This window comes from Oryctolagus cuniculus, chromosome 10 (genome assembly GCF_964237555.1).
Source record: "Oryctolagus cuniculus chromosome 10, mOryCun1.1, whole genome shotgun sequence".
Taxonomy (NCBI): domain Eukaryota; kingdom Metazoa; phylum Chordata; class Mammalia; order Lagomorpha; family Leporidae; genus Oryctolagus; species Oryctolagus cuniculus.
In genome coordinates, this window is record NC_091441.1 from 102613581 (window position 1) to 102632945 (window position 19365).

General features: G+C 47.2%; 2 protein-coding genes across 10 annotated transcripts in view; one reads left to right on the forward strand and one right to left on the reverse strand.

Moving 5' to 3' along the window:
• Positions 1-19365, forward strand: part of KIF15 (kinesin family member 15) — an 82834-nt gene that overhangs the window by 9086 nt on the left and 54383 nt on the right. For 5 of the 6 annotated variants that reach the window (XR_007921580.2, XR_011379568.1, XM_008260507.4 and 2 more), the window contains exons 1-4: positions 7950-8105; positions 13948-13990; positions 14476-14659; positions 15559-15635. Coding sequence is in view for 4 of the 6 variants with exons in the window: in XM_008260507.4 (XP_008258729.3) it covers positions 8087-8105; positions 13948-13990; positions 14476-14659; positions 15559-15635 (323 nt within the window). In the remaining 2 variants the exon portion in view is untranslated. Of the gene's footprint in view, positions 1-7949; positions 8106-13947; positions 13991-14475; positions 14660-15558; positions 15636-19365 lie in introns of those variants that run through there. The other variant, XM_070050937.1, reaches the window with a different exon arrangement.
• KIAA1143 (KIAA1143 ortholog) lies at positions 620-7920 on the reverse strand. 4 transcript variants are annotated; one of them, XM_051851688.2, is made up of 4 exons: positions 7720-7920; positions 4675-4819; positions 3511-3752; positions 620-835 (listed from the first exon to the last, which is right to left on the reverse strand). In XM_051851688.2, exons 1-3 carry the CDS (start codon positions 7825-7827, stop codon positions 3538-3540), a joined length of 468 nt encoding a protein of 155 aa, XP_051707648.1. In that variant the 5' UTR covers positions 7828-7920; the 3' UTR covers positions 620-835; positions 3511-3537. The 4 variants fall into 4 exon arrangements, with proteins under 4 accessions (XP_051707648.1, XP_008258728.1, XP_008258727.1 ...); XM_008260505.4 differs by lacking the exon at positions 620-835 and adding an exon at positions 1165-1529; XM_008260506.4 differs by lacking the exon at positions 3511-3752 and having other exon boundaries at positions 7720-7914.

Below are 19365 nucleotides of genomic sequence, written 5' to 3' on the forward strand. Positions count from 1 at the left end.
TTCTGTTAATGGACTAAGGGTGTGGACTGAAGTGGGCCCAGTGGGAAGTCTTTAGGTCACTGGGGGTGTGCCATCAGAGTTGATTATATAAGCCTGAGCCAGGCCCAGCTGCTCTCTGCTTCCTGATCCTTCCTCTGAATGCATTCTGCCATTGCTGTCTAACCCTGTCATCAGACCAGACAGATGGCAGCTAGCTCATCTTGGAATGTGACCCTCCAAACCATGAACCAAAATAAACTGTTTTCATAAGTAGCTTCTGAGGGATTTGCTATGGTAATGAAAAGCCAGTAATGCAGCATCCTTGCAGCCCACCTGCTTCAAGTACCTATTCCTTTGCTTGAAAGCAGTGTGAGCCCAGAGGCCTGTCCACTCTCTCGTACCAAACTCACCTCACTTAGTAAAATAGATCCTGCAGCCAACAGGACTCACTGTTCTTGGAAAGCAGTTTCCTAAATGATGCTCAGCACATCTCACATCCCACCACATTGTGGTCTTGGCCTTTCATTGTAAGACTTGTTTCCTCATGGATAGCTCTTACAGTTACATTGTTAGAAATAGCGCCTGCAGGAAAGGCTTCATCGGTACGATGTATTTCAAGATGTAAGTTTTGAATACAATGTTTTTCATAATGTCTGAATTTTTCATTTTATTGCAGTTCCAGTAGTCTTTACTAAAGGGTCTCAAACTTGAACAAACATCATCACCACCTGCAGACTTGCTAGAGATTGCTGAGCTGGGCCCAGTCCTCAGTAGGCAGGTTCATGAATATGTGTTTGAGGTTCCCAGAGGGTTCTGAAGCTGCCGGTCCAGAGTGCACACTTTGAGAACTGCTGGTCTGTAAAAGGGAATTTAGAGAACACACTCTCATCCATTCTAACTGTGTTTATTATGTTTAATATACCAGCTACTGTTGTGGGTCCTGAAGGTGGACATGGTGATGAATAAGACAATGTCCATGCCTTCAAGATTGCCATCTCCAGACAGAGACATAACAATTTACAGTAATTAAAGCACTATAATTTGACAAGAATGGATGTAGCAATGACCCAGATGGGGCAAGGAGGACCTCTGGCTTACATAACAAGTGAGCATACATTAAAGACAGTATTGCAGCATGAATTCAGGATGGTGTGATTTACATGGACTCTGGACCCACATGCAGCATTTTTTTTTTTTTTTAAGATTTTATTTATTTGAGAGGTAGAGTTACAGAAAGAAAGAAGGAGAGAAAGAAGGGTCTTCCATCTGCTGGTTCACTCCCCAAATAGCCCCAACGGCCGGAGGTGGGCCAATCTGAAGCCAGGAGCTAGGAGCTTCTTCCGGGTCTCCCATGTAGATGCAGGGGCTCAAGGACTTGGGCCATCTGCTGCTGCTTTCCAAGGCCATAGCAGAGAGCTGGATCAGAAGAGGAGCAGCTGGGACACGAACCAGTGGCCATGGATGCTGGCGCTGCAGGTGGAGGTTTAGCCTACTACACCATGGCGCTGGCCTGACGTGTACCACTTTTGAGTATTCTTTACATCAGGTACCTAAAGTAGAGAGATGGGGGCACTAAATTCATGATAGGATGCTCTGAGACTTAACTTCAGATGGATGTAGCCAGTGAAGGATGGGATCATAACAAGCCTCCAGTTTCGGTTGATTATTAATGAGAATTGTTAGGATTAATCAGGGTCTTGAGGAATCATAAGGAATGGCTCAGGCTTTATAAGGCTTCCCTCCCTTCTTTACCCCAAAACCCCAATCCTGCATTCTGATGTCTTTCAAATAGATGAGGAATAGATATGGTTCTAGGACAATTGATGATTTGAGGAAAAATAATTCTAAGTGGAATAAAGTTTAAAATGTAAAAAAAAAAAAAAAATGTATTCTTTATTTGACAAAGTGGCTGGGAGCCAGAACAAAAGATTGATAGATTACATAAGTTACAAATTAGTAAGAAAATAAGGACTATGATGGTAGAAAATGAACAAGAAGTTAATTGAAAAAAGAAATATAATGGAGCTGGTGCTGTGGCATAGCAGGTAAAGCTGCTGCCTGCAGTGCTGGCATCCCATATGGGTGCTGGTTTGAGTCCTGGCTGCTCCACTTCTAATCCAGCTCTCTGCCATGGCCTGGGAAAGCAGTGGAAGATGGCCCAAGCCCTTGGGCCCCTACACCCTCTTGGGAGACCCAGAAGAGGGTCCTGGCTCCTGGTTTTGGCCTGTCCCAGTCCAGTCACTGCAGCCATTTGGGGAGTGAACCAGTGGATGGAAGACCTCTCTTTCTCTCTGCCTTTCAAATAAATAAATAAATAAATCTTAAAAAAGAAACATAAAATGGTGTATTAATGTATGAAAGAGTTTAGTCTCTCCTGGTAGATCATAGTTTAACTATGTGAAATGCTACTCTCAATTTATCCAATTCACAAAACTTAAGGGCCTGGTACCAAAAAGGCTAGTGCACTACTAACATGGATAAGAAGTGGGCTCTTACAGATAGTGCATAAGATAGTAACAGCAAAATTCTCTGAAAGCAATATGGGAATAAATATCAACAGCTATACAAATATTTAAATTTGACCCAGTAGTTTAACTTCTAGCAATTCACTCTAAGGAAATCATTAGAAATACCCACGTCTCTACTCCAGACAGGATGGAGACCAAGGGAAAGGCTCAGGCCTGCCAGGTCAGTCCTGTGTGTACACCCCCAGAAGCTTTATAAAGCAGAGTCACACAGCCCACTTGGTATGAGTTGGGGGAGGTCTTTTTAACCAGGCACATAATCATCTCCCAACCCACAATGGAGCTCCACTAATGAGGAGCATACAATAGGGAAGCTGTCAATGAAATTCTCTAACTATTAATGTCAGGGTTTTGAAATTTACTGACATGACAAAATGTAATTTTTAATATACATTTTTAAAGATGTACTTATTCGAAAGAGTTACAAAGAGAGAGGGAGATACAGAGATCTTCCATCCACTGGTTCACTCCCCAGTTGGCCATAACGACCAGGACAAGGCCAGGCCGAAGCCAGGAACCAGGAGCTTTATCCACGTCTTCTACAAGGTGGCAGGGGCCCAAACACTCAGGCCATCTGCTGCTGCTTTTCCCAGGCCTTCAGCAGAGAGCTAGATCAGAGTGGAGCAGCTGGAACAGGATCCCGCATCCATCTGGGAGCTGGCGTCACAGGCGGTGCACCACTTTACCTGCTATGCCACAACGCCAGCCCCTTGAATTTACATTTTGAAAATGCTCACAATGTAATGTTAAATGAGAAGTAGGATAGAGAATGTTCATAACACAACATTAATTATGTTTCAAAAATATAATTTACATATAAACACACCCACATATGGGGAATAACAAAACATTAATAGGAGTTAACTTCCGCAGAGCTGGCATTTCCAGGCAGAGGTGTATTAATGGATGGACTTAGTTTTCATTTTACTAGTTTTTCCTGTATTTTCTAGAATGAACATATAGTATCTTTGTAATAGGAGAAAGTTATCTGAAAAGCACCTCATACTTTCAAAGGAGTCTGAGCTCAAAATGTTTACTCATCTTCATCTTCATTACCAAAAGAAAGGAGGCTGCTGTTTTTTATTTGCTTCTGTGAGTTCTTTTTAACTGAGTCCTGCTTATTGACTTCATCTTCATTTGTCTTCTTCTTTTTTGAGCTTGCTGTTAAACCTGAGTATTTTTCATCTGAGGGACGCTTAACTGGTTTTCGATACATAATTTTCCCATCGGCTGGAGGTGGTTCTTCATCTGAGCAAAAAACAAAGTAAAAAATACTTCTCATCTCTGTTTCAGAGTCAAATAGCAATAAAATCCCCTACTGTACGGAAAGATGTCCTTGAGTCCGTTCAGGCTGATTCTGTCTGCCTCTAGCTACCTGCCCATAGACACACAGTCACTCAACACAAACTCACTGAAGTATTCCATAACACTGCCAGCTCTGTACAAATGGGTTCTAACGACAGCATTTTCCCCTGATGCAGTATAATAAATGTTTAGGAATAATGAAAAATATACCATACAGCATACCACACTTTAAGCACAAATTAAATAGATTTTTGTTGACTGATTCATAAACCTCACTACATTTTTTTAGAAACAGGATGCTGGGGCAGGTGTTTGGCACAGTAGTTAAGATGCTGCTTGGGATACCCACATCCCATATCCAAGTACCTGGGTATGTGTACCGGCTCTGCTTCTGGTTCTGGCTACATGCTAATGTACACCACAGGAGGCAGCGAGTAATGACCCATGTACGTGGGTCCCTGCCACCCATGTGGGAGACTCAGAGTCAGCTTCTGCTTCCAGTCTGGCTCAGCGCTGGCTATTGCAGGCACTGGAGGAGTGAACTAGCAGATGGAAGATCTATGTGTGTGCATGTGTCAACCTTTCAAATAAAGTTTAAAAAATAATAAAATAAAAATAGGATTTTACTTAAATTCACTTAATCTTCATAACCTAATAAGGTAAGTACAGTTATTGTCCCCCTTTTTCTGATGAGAGAGGAAATAACTTGTTCAAATTTACACGTCTGGTAACTTAAAAAGCCAAGCCTTGAATCACAGACTGTCTCTCTCAAATGTTCCACACTATTAGATCAACTACAACAATTTCACATTCCTGGTTTCTGAACTTGTTTAACAAAAGAAAAAAAGATTCCTTTCAGACAAACCTGCTTTGGCAGCCTTTATTTCCGCTTTAATCTTCATGACTTCTTCAGCTGACAGGTGTCCCTTTTTTAAAACCACCACTTGGGGCTGTTCATCTTCTTTGTCACTGTGCTCATCATCTTCCTCAGGGAGCTGTGGCTGGATTCTCTGGGGGAAAATACAGAGACAGTGTGCAGGAAGCCTAACTTAACCACACTGGGTACAGGTCTACTTGGCAGCACTCTGGGGAGCCTGTGCAGAACTCATTTCATCTGAGCAGGGCCCCTGTGTGCCCTCACTAGTGTCAGGCCCTCCACTTTGGGCACTGTGGTCTTTCCTCGCCTGCTCAGGGCAGCACCACGCCACGTTGGTTCTCTTCGCTCCTCATCACTCTTCACCTCCCTCTATTTGAAAGTTAGACAGAAAATGTAACCACCACCAGAATACAAAAAGCAGCTGGTAAAAGATAACCTTCCTCCCTTCTCCCTCCTGCCAGTTTCAGCTGGGAGATTTCCTTCTGCTGTGTTCCAGGTGTGTGTAAGGGGCATCTTCAAAGAGTTCATGGAAAATATGTCTTCTGGAACAAAGTATGCATGGAATTTAAAGATTTTTGCACGAAACTAAACGTGTGCTAAGTTGTTACAGCATGTCTGAACAGGATCCAGTTTGAGGCATCTGTTTGAAAAGACACCTGTCAACAATATGAGTCCACCAAAAGTGAAGCAAGAACAAACATCCAGTCTATGTTGGAGCTTGGATAGAACAATGCTGAAATCACTGATGCTTTACAGAAAGTTTATGGGGATAAAACCCCCAAGAAATCAGCAGCTGACAAATGGGTACGTTGTTTGCAGAAAATGACAAGATCATGTGGAAAATGAAGCCCACAGTGGCAGACCACCCACATCAGTCTGCAGGGAAAAAATGACCTTGTTTGTGCCTTAATGGAAAGGAGCATGATTAATAGCAGAGTAACCTGCTATGGACATTTCAAGTGGCTCAGCATGAACAAAATTCTGACTTAAATAAATAAAAGTGGAGCCAACTTTTCTGCTCAATGGGTGCCAAAAACTACTGTATTCAAAGTGAAGGCAACAGGTTTTTGGATGCTCAAGGCATTCTGCTTATTGACTTTCTGGAAGGTCAAAAAGTGATAATATCTGCATATTGTAAGAATGTTTTGAGAAAGTTAAAGCTTTAATATTAAAAACACACAGGAAAGCTTCCTTAAAATGTCCTCTACTACAATGCTCCTTATTCCTCCTATCAACAAAGGGCATTCACTTTAGTCTTGATTTGGTTCATTCTGATTTTTTTTTTTTTAAAGATTTATTTGTTTATTTGAAAGAGTTACACAGAAAAGGAGAGGCAGAGAGAGAGAGAGAGAGGTCTTTCATCCACTGGTTCACTCCCCAATTGGCTGCAATGGCCAGAGCTGTGCCCATCCGAAGCCAGGAGCCAGGAGCTTCTGGGTCTCCCACGTGGGTGCAGGGGCCCAAGGACATGGGCCATCTTCACTGCTTTCCCAGGCTATAGCAGAGCACTGGATCAGAAGTGGAGCAGCTGGGACTCAAACCACCACCCATATGGGATGCTGGCACGCAGGCAGCGGCCTTACCCTACACCACGGTGCCAGCCCCCTCCATCATTTCTACATAGAGCCCATGACTCATCTCCATCTCTACCTGCTGACCTGTGTTCAAGACTCAACCTAATGAGCCTTCCGTGAGGCTTCATCTGATCACAAGCACAGTCATCCCACCAGCACAGCTGCTCAGTGCCCACGTCTTGTGTTGTCAGGGTCCTGGGAACACAGATAAGATGCTGAGAGACGGCAGGCACCGTGGCGCAGTGGAGTAAGCCACTATCTATAATGCTGGCATCCCATAAGAGCATTGGTGTGAGTCCCGGCTGCTTGACCTCCAATCCAGCTCCCTGCTAATGTGCGTGGGAAGGCAGCAAAAGGTATCCCAAGTGCTTGGGCTCCTGCCAGCATGTGGGAGACCCGATGGAGTTCCAGGCTGCAAGCTTAGTTACAGCCATTTTGGGAGTAAACCAACAGAACTCTTTGCCACTCCTTCTCTCTGTAACTCTGGCTTTCAAATAAGTAAATATTTAAGAAAAACAACAGATGCTTGGAGAGTTTGGTCTAGCGGTGGATACGTACAAGAGAACAAGTAGCTGCAATAAAAAATGAGCATTATATATGAGATACGGGTAAGGCAGAGGAGGAGTCACTGTTGCAGGAGCTTTGAAGGGCTGCGGCGAGGCAGTGGCCTGTGAAAGAGATGCGACAGGAAAGGCATTCTGAGGATCCATCTCTTCAAGTCTGGCACAGGCCTGTTGTACTGCATAACTGCAAGTCGGTCTTGTCTGTCAGTGAGTTCAAACTGAACTGAAGGCAGCGGATCTTTAGCAAGTACCAACCGCTCCTCCACACAGCCTCTAAACATACTAGTCTGTTCCTAATGCGGGCAGGTCTTGGTGTGAACCCGTCCCAGTGGAAGCCTGTGGAGGCCCAGAACTTGACTTCCACGGGGTTCCCATCCCATCAATCCTAACCTAGTCAGCTGCGGTTCTTTCTGAAGTTTCTTCTATTTAGGCCAGGATATTTAAGGCTTTTACCTACTCTTATTTTTTAACTCTTTTTTTTGTGCGTGACAACAAAGCATTCCAAAAAGAGATCCAGGACCGTCCTCCAAAGGGGTCCCAGAGTCCCGTCTTAGGACGTGGGGGCGTTTGATCGAGTGGCCTCCGTTCATCTGGAAACAGGGCGGCGTTGTCTCGCGCCCGTCTAGCTCACAGGTTTTGAGGTCCGCAACTGAGAGAGAAGAGACAGGAAAGTGATCTTTCTCAACCATCTCTCGAAGTCAAAGCGCTTTACCTGCGTCAGGTCATTCTTAAGAACAGCGCTTCCTGGGGCAAGAGGATGTAGCTGTTCGTGGAGGCCCAGCCTGGGTCGGAGGTCCACCCGAGGAGGGGGCCGGGTGCGGAGGAGAGGAGCGAGCTGTGGGCACTGGCCTCCCGGGTAAGGCAGAGGCCGGCAGGGGCGGGCGGCCGGGGCTCACCTTGGTCTCTACCGTAGGTCCTTCCTGGTAGCCGATCCGCTCCTTGAAGCGGGACAGGAACGCCGGCTCGGCCGGCCTCACGTAGGACACCTGGTTCCGCTTGCTCATGGTAGCTGTAGGGAAACACCAGTCCCCAGGGCCGACGCGCGACGGGGCAGAGGCGACGGCGCGCACATTTGACGTCCCTCAGGCCACGCCCCCGAGGCGGAGTCCGGCCCAGAGGGCGGCTGCCGAGCTGACGTCAACGTCCCGCCCAAGCGCCAAATTCAAATCCGTGGCCATCTTGAGCGGTCGGTATCCCGGCGCGGTGCGCGACTGGGAGGTGGGGTCCTGGGCCGCGGCCTCGGGATCGAGAGCTGAGGGTGCTATGGCGCCGGGCTGCAAAAGTAAGTCTGGAGCCCTGGCTTCGTGATCCCGTCCCCGCCCCCGAGCCCAGCCGTCAGCGCGCGCCCGCCGTCAGGGGTTCCCCGGAGGGGCGAAGGGTAGGAACTGTCCAAGCTCGCGCGGGCCTTTGGAATCTGTGGCCCTCAAAGACAATGGGGTCGCCCTCGTTTTTTCCTTCTGTGTACGGGGCGCGGTCTCATGCGCTCGGGCTGGCAGCGAGCAGAACCCGGAGTCGGCGCCCGGTGTCGCGCTCGTTCCGGCCGCTTTCTGCACGTCCCCGCCGGGTGGCCTGGCCTGGGGGCGGGCCCTTGCTCTCACGCCTTCTGCACTTCGCCGAAGCGTTTGTGTGTCCCTACCGCTTCTTCGCCGGGTGGCTTGCCTCCGCAGATTGCGGCACTGTCTTCAGTGTCCCTTCACCCAGGGCGCGCCAGGCCCCGCTGGAGGAGAGCCACTGGCCCTCGTATCAGCACTGTGTGTGCTTCTGCACTTGATGGCTTAGTAGCCATCCTGGGGGCCGGGTCACTGTGCACACAGCACCGTATCCCGTGGTAATACGGTGTTTCCTCTTTGTACGTAACCTGGGATACAGTTTAACTTGTAAATTATGCACAGTGAGAGGTTAAGAACAGTAATAAAGGAGAAGAGGTATCACAATTTGCTGCAATCCGATTGCCATTGTCACTGCTCCTGGGCTTTGGGGTCATTATTAAGCAAAGTAAGCGTTGTTTGCACACAGCACAGGGGTCTCCGCACAGTGATCTGGCCCCCAGGATGACTGCTGGTGACTCAGATGCTGGGAGCGCACGGCGCTGATGCGCCAGCCAGGTGGCCCCCCTCCCCAGGCAGGTTCCTGGGAGACTGACACGCTGCTCAGAACAGAGCTCTCTGAACCTTGGGGATTGTGTGTGTCTGAAATTTCCTATTTATTGTCTCGGAAAGCAGAAGTTGGCTAAGAGGACGCTGCTGTATATTCTCACAGTCTCTGGTTTCCCTTCAAGAAAAATCCATCGGATTTCTTCCCTTTTTTCCATAGAGGAGAGCACTGTTGTTTTTGTTTTTGATAGTCTCTTCACTAACTTTGGAGTCATTTGCCGTCTCTGTGAATGGGTGCAACTCTTCCCTTGTCTGGCTCCTCAAGGACGCTTAGGGAGTAAAGCTGGTGGTGAACTGATCTTATGGTAGCAATGGAGAGAGAGGCCCATGTTCGATGATTCTGAAGAAATTGTGAGCTTTCAGCATTTCAACTTCCCGGCGTCCTTACTGCTTGTAACTCGGTCAGTTGCCATTGTTTTCTGATGAGTCCGTTGCTTTATTAACTTTTCAGGGCAATCATGACGTTATCCAAACACCTGGTGGTACTCTCTTTGTCCATCTAAAATACTTCTTTTGCCCATTTTCAGTATTCAGATTGGAACTTCGCTGGCCAGACATGTTTATTCTGCTTTCTGCGCATTTGTAGTATTTGTTCTTTCCACCCTCTGCCGTAAGTTCAGTGAATGTGGGCTCAAGCAAGAGAACTAGTAGCGGTGCCGTAATTAGAGCACCTGCTTATTTAATGGAACGTGGTGTCTGTCCTGCCTATGAGCTGAACTCGAGCAGCTTTCTGAAAGTGATGGGACAGTGGGGATGCCTTGGGAATTTGTTAGCAGAATTGAGGTTGACAACGGCCTAGGTTAAGTCACCTTCCCTGCAGTCCAGAAGCCTTCCGCATGAAGTGGGAGCCCAGGAAGGAGAGAGCAGTGTGCTCTGTGTGCCCACAGGCCATCTCTAGTGACACCATTGACATCATGGGTTGCTGTCAACTCAGAAGTGAGAACGTGCAATATAACCCTTAAGCAACTGAGTTTAAGATTCTTTTTCTAAACTTAATCATATTTGGTCAAATGATTGATGAGTAAATATTTGTGCTGCAAAGTCAAGCATCGTAGGGCCATTTTAAAAGTGGGGGAAACTTAAAAATTCTCGTTTGTTGAGACATAACTTATACATAGTCAAGGGCAGGAACCTCAAGAGTACTGTTCAAGGCCGGCGCTGCGGCTCACTAGGCTAATCCTCTACCTTGCGGCGCCAGCACACCGGGTTCTAGTCCTGGTTGGGGCACCAGATTCTGTCCTGGTTACCCCTCTTCCAGGCCAGCTCCCTGTTGTGGCCCGGGAGTGCAGTGGAGGATGGCCCAAGTGCTTGGGCCCTGCACCCGCACGGGAGACCTGGAGGAAGCACCTGGTTCCCCGCTTTGGATCAGCGTGGTGCGCCGGCCGCAGCGCGCCAGCCGTGGTGGCCATTGGAGGGTGAACCAATGGCAAAGGAAGACCTTTCTCTCTGTCTCTCTCTCTCTCGTTGTCCACTCTGCCTGTCAAATAATAATAATAATAATAAAAAGTACTGTTGAAGAGATTTTTGTGTGAGTACACTCATGTAACCACTACTAGATCAAGAAATGGAACTGTTCCTGTACCCACAAAGTCCCCTGTGCACCTCGTGCTCTATTGCCACACACACACACACACACACCACTGCCTTGACTTTAGCACCACCGATTTGTCTGTTCTTGAACCTCTTACGAACTGTACAGAATGTATTCTTTCATCCTGGCTTCTTTTACTGGGGACGTGAGCGCTGTCGAACATAGCTGTGGTGAATTCTTTCTCGTTCCTGTGTAGTGTCCCAGTATGTGAGCATACCTCAGTTTGTTTAGTCTCATGTGGGTGGACATTTGAATAAAGCCGCTGAAAATAGTCTCCACTTATTTTTAGGCAGACATACAGGAGGCATCGAAGTTTAAAGGCTTTCATGAATGTCTACAGAGGACTCCCTTTCAATGTTAAAATCTTAAGGTAGCCACATGATGGACTTCTATGCTCCCTTTAACCTTCAATCAGGAGGTGGCATAATAGGGCAGTGAAGGGTAGAAGATGCTTCCAGCATGTATGTGTGTACATCTTAGCACTTCTCCAAGATATTCCCTCAGGTCCCAGTTAGAATCATGATAAACCTATCCAGGAGCCGGTGCTGTGGCACAGCGGTTTAAAGCCCTGGCCTGAAGCGCTGGCATCCCATATGGGCACCAGTTCTAGTCCTGGCTGCTCCTCTTCCAATTCAGCTCTCTGCTATGGCCTGTAGCAGTAGAAGATGGCCCAAGTCCTTGGGCCCCTGCACCCCTGTGGGAGACCCGGAAGAAGCTCCTGGCTCTTGGCTTCAGATCAGCACAGCTCCGACCATTGCGGCCATCTGGGGAGTGAACCAATGGATGGAAGACCGACCTCTGTGTCTCTGCCTCTCTCTGTAACTCTGTCCTTCAAATAAATAAAATCTTTAAAAAAATAAAATAAAAACCTATCCACCTCTGTAATTTAAAATTTTTGAATTTATTTTCATTTGTTATTTGAGGGAAAAAAAGTTCTGCTGGTTCACTCCCCAAATGTGTGTAGTAGCAGGGCTGGGCCAGGCCAAAGCCAAGAGCCAGGAACTCCATGTAGGTGTCAGAGACCCAATACTGGAGCCATCCCCTGTACCGTTCCAGGGTGTACACTAGCAGAAAGCTGGGACAGAAGCAGAACCAGGACTCCGACCAGGCACTTTGAGGGGGGATGCAGGGGTCCCGAGTGGTACCTTAACCACTGTGCCCAACACCCGCCCTTATGTAATTTTTAAACTCACTTTTTGTCACTATTACCTAATTAGCTTTGCTTCTTTTTTAAGTAAACATTTTATTTGGAATGCTGGAATTGCAGAGAAGTTGAACACGTATGCAGATCAGTATCCATCCTATTACAGAGAGTTCTGTAGAGACAGAGCTTCCTCCCTTTGTGAACCTCTCATCTAGTTTTTCACCCTGCCGACTCCGGACTGTTTATCCTCAAATCACCCTTGTTACCAAGCTGTTCTGCACTGCTCCGCCTGCACTACATCTAGAAACTCCAGGTAGCTAAATTGGAAGCAGTCTGAGGCTCATGGCCTCTTTCCTGTCTCTGAGGTCACTCTGCTGTGCTGTCTGTTGTCCAGTGCTGCATTATGGGTTCTGATTAATTCTCTGGAGCAGAGCACAGAAGTGAGTAGGCGTTTCCTTGCTGTTTGCTGGTTTGCTCTAAGAACCTTACAGAAGTTGAAGAGGCAGGGCATGAGCGAGAGGGGGTGGAGCCTCCACGCGCTGTCTGCATCTGCCAGCCTCCAGGAACCTCCACGTGCTTGGCTGTCTGGAAGCTCTTCCAGCCCTGGCCTGGGTGTCTGTGCAAGCTCCATGACAGGGCCGTCGCTGTCCATCAGCTTACCTTTGGGCCTCCTTCCTTTCTAATCTTGCCGTTTCCTTTCAGGTGGCCGGCCCTACCCTGAAGCTGCCTTAGGAGCTGCCAGCCGTTAGTCAGCTAATACTTGTATACCAGGGAGAGGAGCTGAAGACCAGATATATATATATATATATTTCTTTTATTACAGTATGTTTCTGGGTCTTGGATAACTGTATTAATCATTTAGGGAACCGCCAGGCTCTTTTTTTTTTTTTTCTTTTCTTTTCTTTAAATTTATTTGAAAGGCAGAGTTACAGAGAAGCAGAGAGAGAGAAGTCTTCCCTCCACTGGTTGACTCCCCAGATGGCTGCTGCAATGGCTGGAGCCTCACTGATCCAAAGCCAGGAGTCAGGAGCTTCTTCCAGGTCTCCCACGAGGGTGCAGGGGCCCAAGGACTTGGGCCATCTTCCACTGCTTTCCCAGGCCATAGCAGAGAGCACAGTCGGAAGTGGAGCAGCTGGGACTTGAACCGGCATCTGTATTGGATGCCAGCAGTGCAGGTGGTGGCTTTACCTGCTATGCCGCAGTGTTGGCCCACAAGCTCTCTTTCAAAGCGGCTACATCGTCTTACCTTCCTACCAGCAGTACCTGAGAGTTCTGATTTCTTCACATCCTTGCCCACCTGTATCAGACTTTTAGCTTCTATGAGATCACTTTTTTTAATTTCACATTCCACGTATGAGTGAGATCACGTGATACCTGTCCTTAAGTACTTGGCTTATTTCACTTAATGTAATAACCTCTAGTTCCAGCTGTGCTGCTGCGAATGACAAGGCTTCTTGCTTTCTTGGTGGCTGTGTGGTATTCCATTGTGTGTATACACCACATTTTCTTATCCATTTGTCAGGAGATGAACACTTCGGTGATTGCCATCTCTTAGCTACTGGGAACAGTGCTGCAGTAAACGTGAAATTGCGGCCATCTCATCTCATCTCATCTCATCTGCGGAGCGCTTTCATTTCCCAGGACGTACTCCCAGAAGTGGGGTTGCTGGATCCTATGGAAGCTGTAGTTCTTTTTGAGAATCCCCTGAGGCTGTTTTCCATAGTGGCTGCACACACAATGGTGTGCAGAGGTCCTCTTTTCTCCACATCCTCTCCAACACTTGTTATCTCTGGCCTGTGTGTTGACGATTGCTAACAGATTGGATACGAGCTCGGAAAAGCACAGGGTCTGAGCGACCGGAAAGCTGGCGTTGCTGTTCACTGAGCTGGAGGGGGAAGGGTGATGAGGCTCTTAGGTTTGGACGCATTAAATCTGAGACTTTGCCCGCTGCGGATACCAAGTAGGTGATCAGCTGGCCAAGCCCGGGGCTCAGAAGAACAGCCCGGGAGAAGGTTTTGATTTGGAAGTCCCCAATATCCCTAACATCTGAAACCGTGAGAGTGGACATCAATCGCCGATGTAAGGGGCTAGGGTGCAGCGTGGAAGGCGTGCTCCCCACCGGCAGTGTCAGGGATCGGAGGGACTGAGAGGGCGCGTCAGCTACTGAGGGGAACGGGATGGACTTTCTGTAGTGCAGCCGGGGCCACTTCTAATGACTTCATTATCTTTTTTCTAGCTGAGTTGCGCAATGTGACAAATTGTCAGTCTAACCAGCCAAGGTAAGAAAATTTTGCTGCTGAGCCCCAAAGAGTTAGGGATGTTGTATTTTTAAAGCAACCATTTAGCATAATAAGGGGTGCTTCTTTCAAAATGTAGCTTGGTCCCTGACAGCTGGCAGTAAGGAAAAACCACACCTCCCCTGCTCCCTGGCCTTCCAGGCAGACATGTAAGATCCATGGCATAACTTTCCCCTAGAGCAATGTACTTTATCATTGCTAGGAAGAGGGAGGTGAGAGCCGAGCAGTGCTGGGCGCCCCTGGAGAGGAGTTCCCTTTGATTGATTTCTGGGGAAGGTGCTGACCGTGCAGCGTAGTGGTACAGGTGCGGGGGCACGGGAGACCCTAGTGAGGTGCGTTTTAGAGGGGTCAGGCCTGGGCTTCGTTGAGGCCACTTTCCTTATAGAAGCAGAGGCCATATGAGACCAAGATCCTCTTCTGTTTGCTTTTCTCTCATAAGCTTAGCTGTTCTGCCACTTCTGTCTTAGTAATGAAGGTGATGCCATCAAAGTGTTCGTGCGACTCCGTCCCCCCGCAGAGGGCCCTCGGGCGGCCGAGGGAGAGCAGAGCCTGTGCCTGTCTGTGCTGTCCGCCACAACGCTGCGGCTGCACTCCAACCCTGAGCCCAAGACCTTCACGTTTGACCACGTCGCCGACGTGGACACCACTCAGGTAGTGAGCCCCTCCTCCCATGCGGCCGTACACTTGGTTTGCACGGATTTTATTTCTAGTCTCTTTAGTTTGGCAGATGTCAGTTAAGGCTGTTTGAATATTCCATAATTATTTTTTAAATTGTAATTGTATTAAAAGTTAGTTTCCTTCTTTCTTCATCAAACTTTGTACCCGAGTGGCACAAGGCCACTTTGCTTTCCCTTTGCACTCGGTGATGGTACAGTCGTGCTGTGCAGAGCCACTCACATGATGGGCACGTGGAGCTGAACTCCTGGTTCAAGGAGTCAGGATTATTATGTCGTCACCGGTGGCTTCTCTAGTTGAGGGAAATTTGGTGATGATCCAGTTAGTGCTAGCCCACACAACTTTCTGAGAACTCATACTCTGCCTTCCAAATATGTGTGTATTTCATACTTAACTGCATGTCTCAATTTAGTCAGCAATATTCCGGGTACTCAGTAAGCACATGTGGCTCATGACTACCATATTGAAGCAGGTAGGTTTGGTAGTTCTTGCATTGTTCGTAAGGCTGCATCTGCTTCTATGTAACATAAAAATCAGAGGTTGATTATTCAGTGCAAATTCATGGGAAAATTATTGAAAAATGTAGGGCTATGCATATTATGTTAATAATATTTGCATATAATATTCAATTCTGTGTAATGCTTAAGATGTGTATTTTAGGTCAGTGACTGTATAGGAAATTAATCAACCTAATTGTGTTTAAAGTCTTATTGTCTTAAACTTTTTGCCATTTTTCCGTAAAGGATATAATCTTCCTGTTATTACAACTGTAGAAAAAAATCCAAGCATTCAGTTTTTATTGTTTTTAAAATACAGGATGAATGTATGTGTGTGTTTTAATGAAATGCTAACAGGTTTGGTGCTTGTGTTTATAGGAATCTGTATTCTCAGCTGTGGCTAAAAGCATTGTGGAGTCCTGCATGAGTGGTTATAATGGGACCATCTTTGCATAGTAAGTGCTTATATTAGTTTCCTGTTGCTGGTTTTTGTTAAAAGATTTGTTTATTTCTTTGAAAGGCAGAGTTACAGAGAGAAAGGGATAGGGAGAGATAGAGAAACTTCATCTGCTGGTTCATTCCCCCTAGGTCTCCCACATGGGTGCAGGGGCCCAAATACTTGGGCCATCCTCTACTGCTTTCCCAGACACATTAGTAGGGAGCTAGATCAGAAGTGGAGCAGCCAGGACTCAAACCGGCACCATGTGGGATGCTAGCACCACAGGCAGCAGCTTTACATGCTGTGCCACAGCACTGGCCCCTTCCTGTTGCTGTTGTAACAAATTACTGCAAACTTAGTGGCTTAAAACAGCGCAGATGTACTATCCTCCTGTTCTATAAGTGAACAAGTCACCCTGGCTCTCACTGGGCTAAAATCACGGCCTCAGTCTGGCTGTGTTTTTTTTCTGGAAGCTCTGCTGGAAGATCTGTTTCCTTGCCTTTTTAGGGTCTAGAAGTGACCCGCCTTACTGGGCTTACAACCCCCTTTCTCTGTCTCAGAGCCAACAGCCTCTCTCTGGCTCCTCTGGCTCGCTCAGATTGCCCTGACTGCAGCCGGGAAAGGTTCTCTGATTGTAAGGGCTCTGCCGGTGAGGCCGCCCCACCCGGAGAATCAGTAGTAAGATGGGCTGGTTTCTGTGTCCCTTTGACATATCACGTCCTTCAGTGTTTGTGCACTTCTCACTTCATGGCTTACGGATGCTCCTGGATCATCTAGTATTGCCTCTGCTCTAGGCCTAGAATCAACCATGTACAAAGCACCTTGATTCCTTTTATTAGAGAGCGGTTTTTAAAAACCGGAATCTGGGCAACTGGGTTGTCTGTTGCTGTTGGCGTATCACTGCTCCTAGGCCTTCTCCGCAGAGCCGGGTAATGTATGTGTATCTGTCCCCAGTCATGTAGAGAGACACAGCCGTGCCTGTGCACTTGTGTACAGATGGAGTAGACGGGCGTTCCTGCTGCTGCCTGTGATGCTGCAGTACTGCGGGGGGATTCCTCGCCTTCCTTTCTGTTTAGCGCTGGCTTCCCCTGCGGACAGTGGTGCTCCCGGCTTCCTCCTGTCGCCCATTTTCTTGTTCAACGCCCCCATGCCCGTAAAGCAGCTTCAGAGCTGTGGCCCGTATCCCTGCAGAAGAATTTGCCCAGTTCGGTGTTCATGTACAGTTTCTTTCTCCTCTGTGTCTTACAGTTTGTAGTCAGAACCCGTTTTCTAGTTACCTAGTTAAGTTCCTTTCCCACCCACCCCCTTCCGTGAGTTATGGCATACGTTTGTGATATACTTAGATGCAGTCCACCCTGGGATCCCACACATCCTGGTTGGTATATTTTGTTTGTTCCGTTTGCATACTTGCCTTCGTGACGTGCAGTTATATTGGTTTTGAGCGATACATGGATCCAGATGTGCAGCGCCCAGTGCCATGGAAAACAGCTGCTTCACCTTCCGATTTCCCCTGTGCACCCCCTTTGCAGTCAGCCACTCCTCCCTCCTGCTAGCTCCTGGCTTCAGGGTACAATAATATTTTCCATTCCTCTGGTTTTGCCTTTTCCAGAGCGTTACATGGTTGGGATCTATCATCTTTCTCATAAAGTGCATTTAGGATTTGGCTACATTGGAGACTTAAGTAGTTTATTCCTTTGTTTTGATGATTCGTATTTTATGTTTGGGTATACCCCAGTTTGTTTATCCATTCACTCATTCAAGAACATTGTTTGCTTCTAGTTTTTATCAAGTGTGAATAAAACTGCCACTAATACTTACATATGAATTTTTGTGTGAACATGAGCTTGGGTAAATACTTAGGAATACAATTGCTGGATCGTATGGTAAGAAATGAGGGAGAGGGCCTCATTGTGGTGCACTGGATTAAGCTGCCATCTATAATGCTGGCATTCAATATGGGCAGTGGTTCGAGTCCCAGTTACCACCCACTTCTCTCTCTCTCTCTCTCTCTAATATTTATTTGAAAGGCAGAGTTAGAGAGAGAGAATCTTCTATCTGCTGGTTCACTCCTCAAATGGCTGCAACAGCTGGAAAGCTGGAACTGGGCTGGTCTGAAGCCTGGAGCTAGGAGTTTCTTCTGGGGCTTCCACAAGCGCCCGGGCCATCTTCTACTTTCCCGGGCACATTAGCAGGGAGAGCTGGGAGTTGGATTGGAAGTGGAGCAGCCGAGACTCAACTACTGGCTGACCCACTTTTTTTTTTTTTTTTTAAGATAATCTTTTTTTTTTTTTTTTTTTTTTAGATTTTATTTATTTATTTGAGAGGTAGAGTAACAGAGAGGCAGAGAGAGAAAAATTTGCCATCTGCTCTGCAAGTTCACTCCCCAGATGGCCACAATGGCTGGAGCACTTGGGCCATCTTCCACTGCTTTCCCAGGCCACAGCAGAGAGCTGGATCAGAAGAGGAGAAGCTGGGATTCAAACTGGCGCCCATGTGAGATTCTGGTGCTGAAGGCAAAGGCTTAGCCCAATATGCCACAGCGCTGGCTCCTTTTTTTTAAGGTTTACTTTTTTTTTTAATTTATTTGAAAGGCAGAGCTAAACAGAAAGAGAGAGAAGGGGGGAGAGAGAGAGAGAGAGAGGTCTTCCATTTGTTCACTCCCCAAATGACCGCAACAGCCAGGGCTGGGCCAGGAACCAGGAGCTTCTTCCAGGTCTCCCATGTAGGTACAGGGGCCCAAGGACTTAGGTTATCTTCCACTGCTTTCCCAGGCCATAGCAGAGAGCTGGATTGGAAGTGGAGTAGCCAGGACTTCAACTTGTCCCCATATGGGATGCCGGCCCTGCAAAATGGAGCTTTAACCCACTGCAATACAGCGCTGGCCCTGAGAGAGGACTTGGGTCCTGACTTTGTCTCAAGGAACACATCTGCCCTGCACTCAGTGGTGTGCGCACTGAGACTGAGTACCCCGCACATCCACATGGCTCAACATATGATGTCCTTGGGGTATCCGTTTCTACTGCAGCCGTGTAAGTGCTCCACACCATGAAGCACCCATAGTAACTGTCCTGTGACTAGAACAGTTACCCTTTTGTTCCCCACCAGGACAAACCAAAACGCAAGCAGTTGTAACACTGGCCCTTGTGATAACACAGTGTACCAAAAGTACTATGCCAAACCTTTGTAACGTATAAAAATTCCACATCCCCATATTGGCCACTTCAAGGTAAAAACTGATAACTCCCTAAGTGTCAACTGGCTCTACTTCCCTAGTATTAAACATAAAAACTACATGGGAAATATAGAAATTCAAATAGAAATAATATAAAGCTTTCATAAATCATAAAAGCGATTTGTGGGACAGCGTGGGTAACAGATGGTCTACTGTAAATTGTACTATGAGGCAGACCAATGTCAGCTTCATCTCCGTGGGTGTCCGATGTCCACAATGTCAAGTTGTCTCTCAGTGATTGCTTATTGGTGTTCTTGTGTGACTCTTCACTTAACCTATCAAGTCAGCAATTTTTCATCAAAAGCTCTTTTCCAAAGAGGAGGCTTTCTCTGGGGAATTCAGAATCTCATAATAGAAGAGAGAGGAGTTAAGAGCCAGACCCAAGCTGATAGGATGCGTTGGTTGCATTGCAGTGTTGCTGAGTTCCGTAGCTTCTTGGTATGCTTGTGACTGACCCACAGTGTAAAGCTGCCGCCCGCAGTGCCGGCATCCCATATGGGTGTCAGTTTGAGTC

Excerpts from the sequence above, each read along its gene's own strand:
- KIAA1143 (XM_051851688.2), bottom strand. The coding sequence starts at position 7,827 with ATGAGCAAGCGGAACCAGGTGTCCTACGTGAGGCCGGCCGAGCCGGCG. Across the intron at positions 4,820-7,719 it reads GACCTACGGTAGAGACCAAG|AGAATCCAGCCACAGCTCCC; the intron begins GTGAGCCCCGGC and ends ATTTTCCCCCAG. Across the intron at positions 3,753-4,674 it reads AATAAAGGCTGCCAAAGCAG|ATGAAGAACCACCTCCAGCC; the intron begins GTTTGTCTGAAA and ends TTTTTTGCTCAG.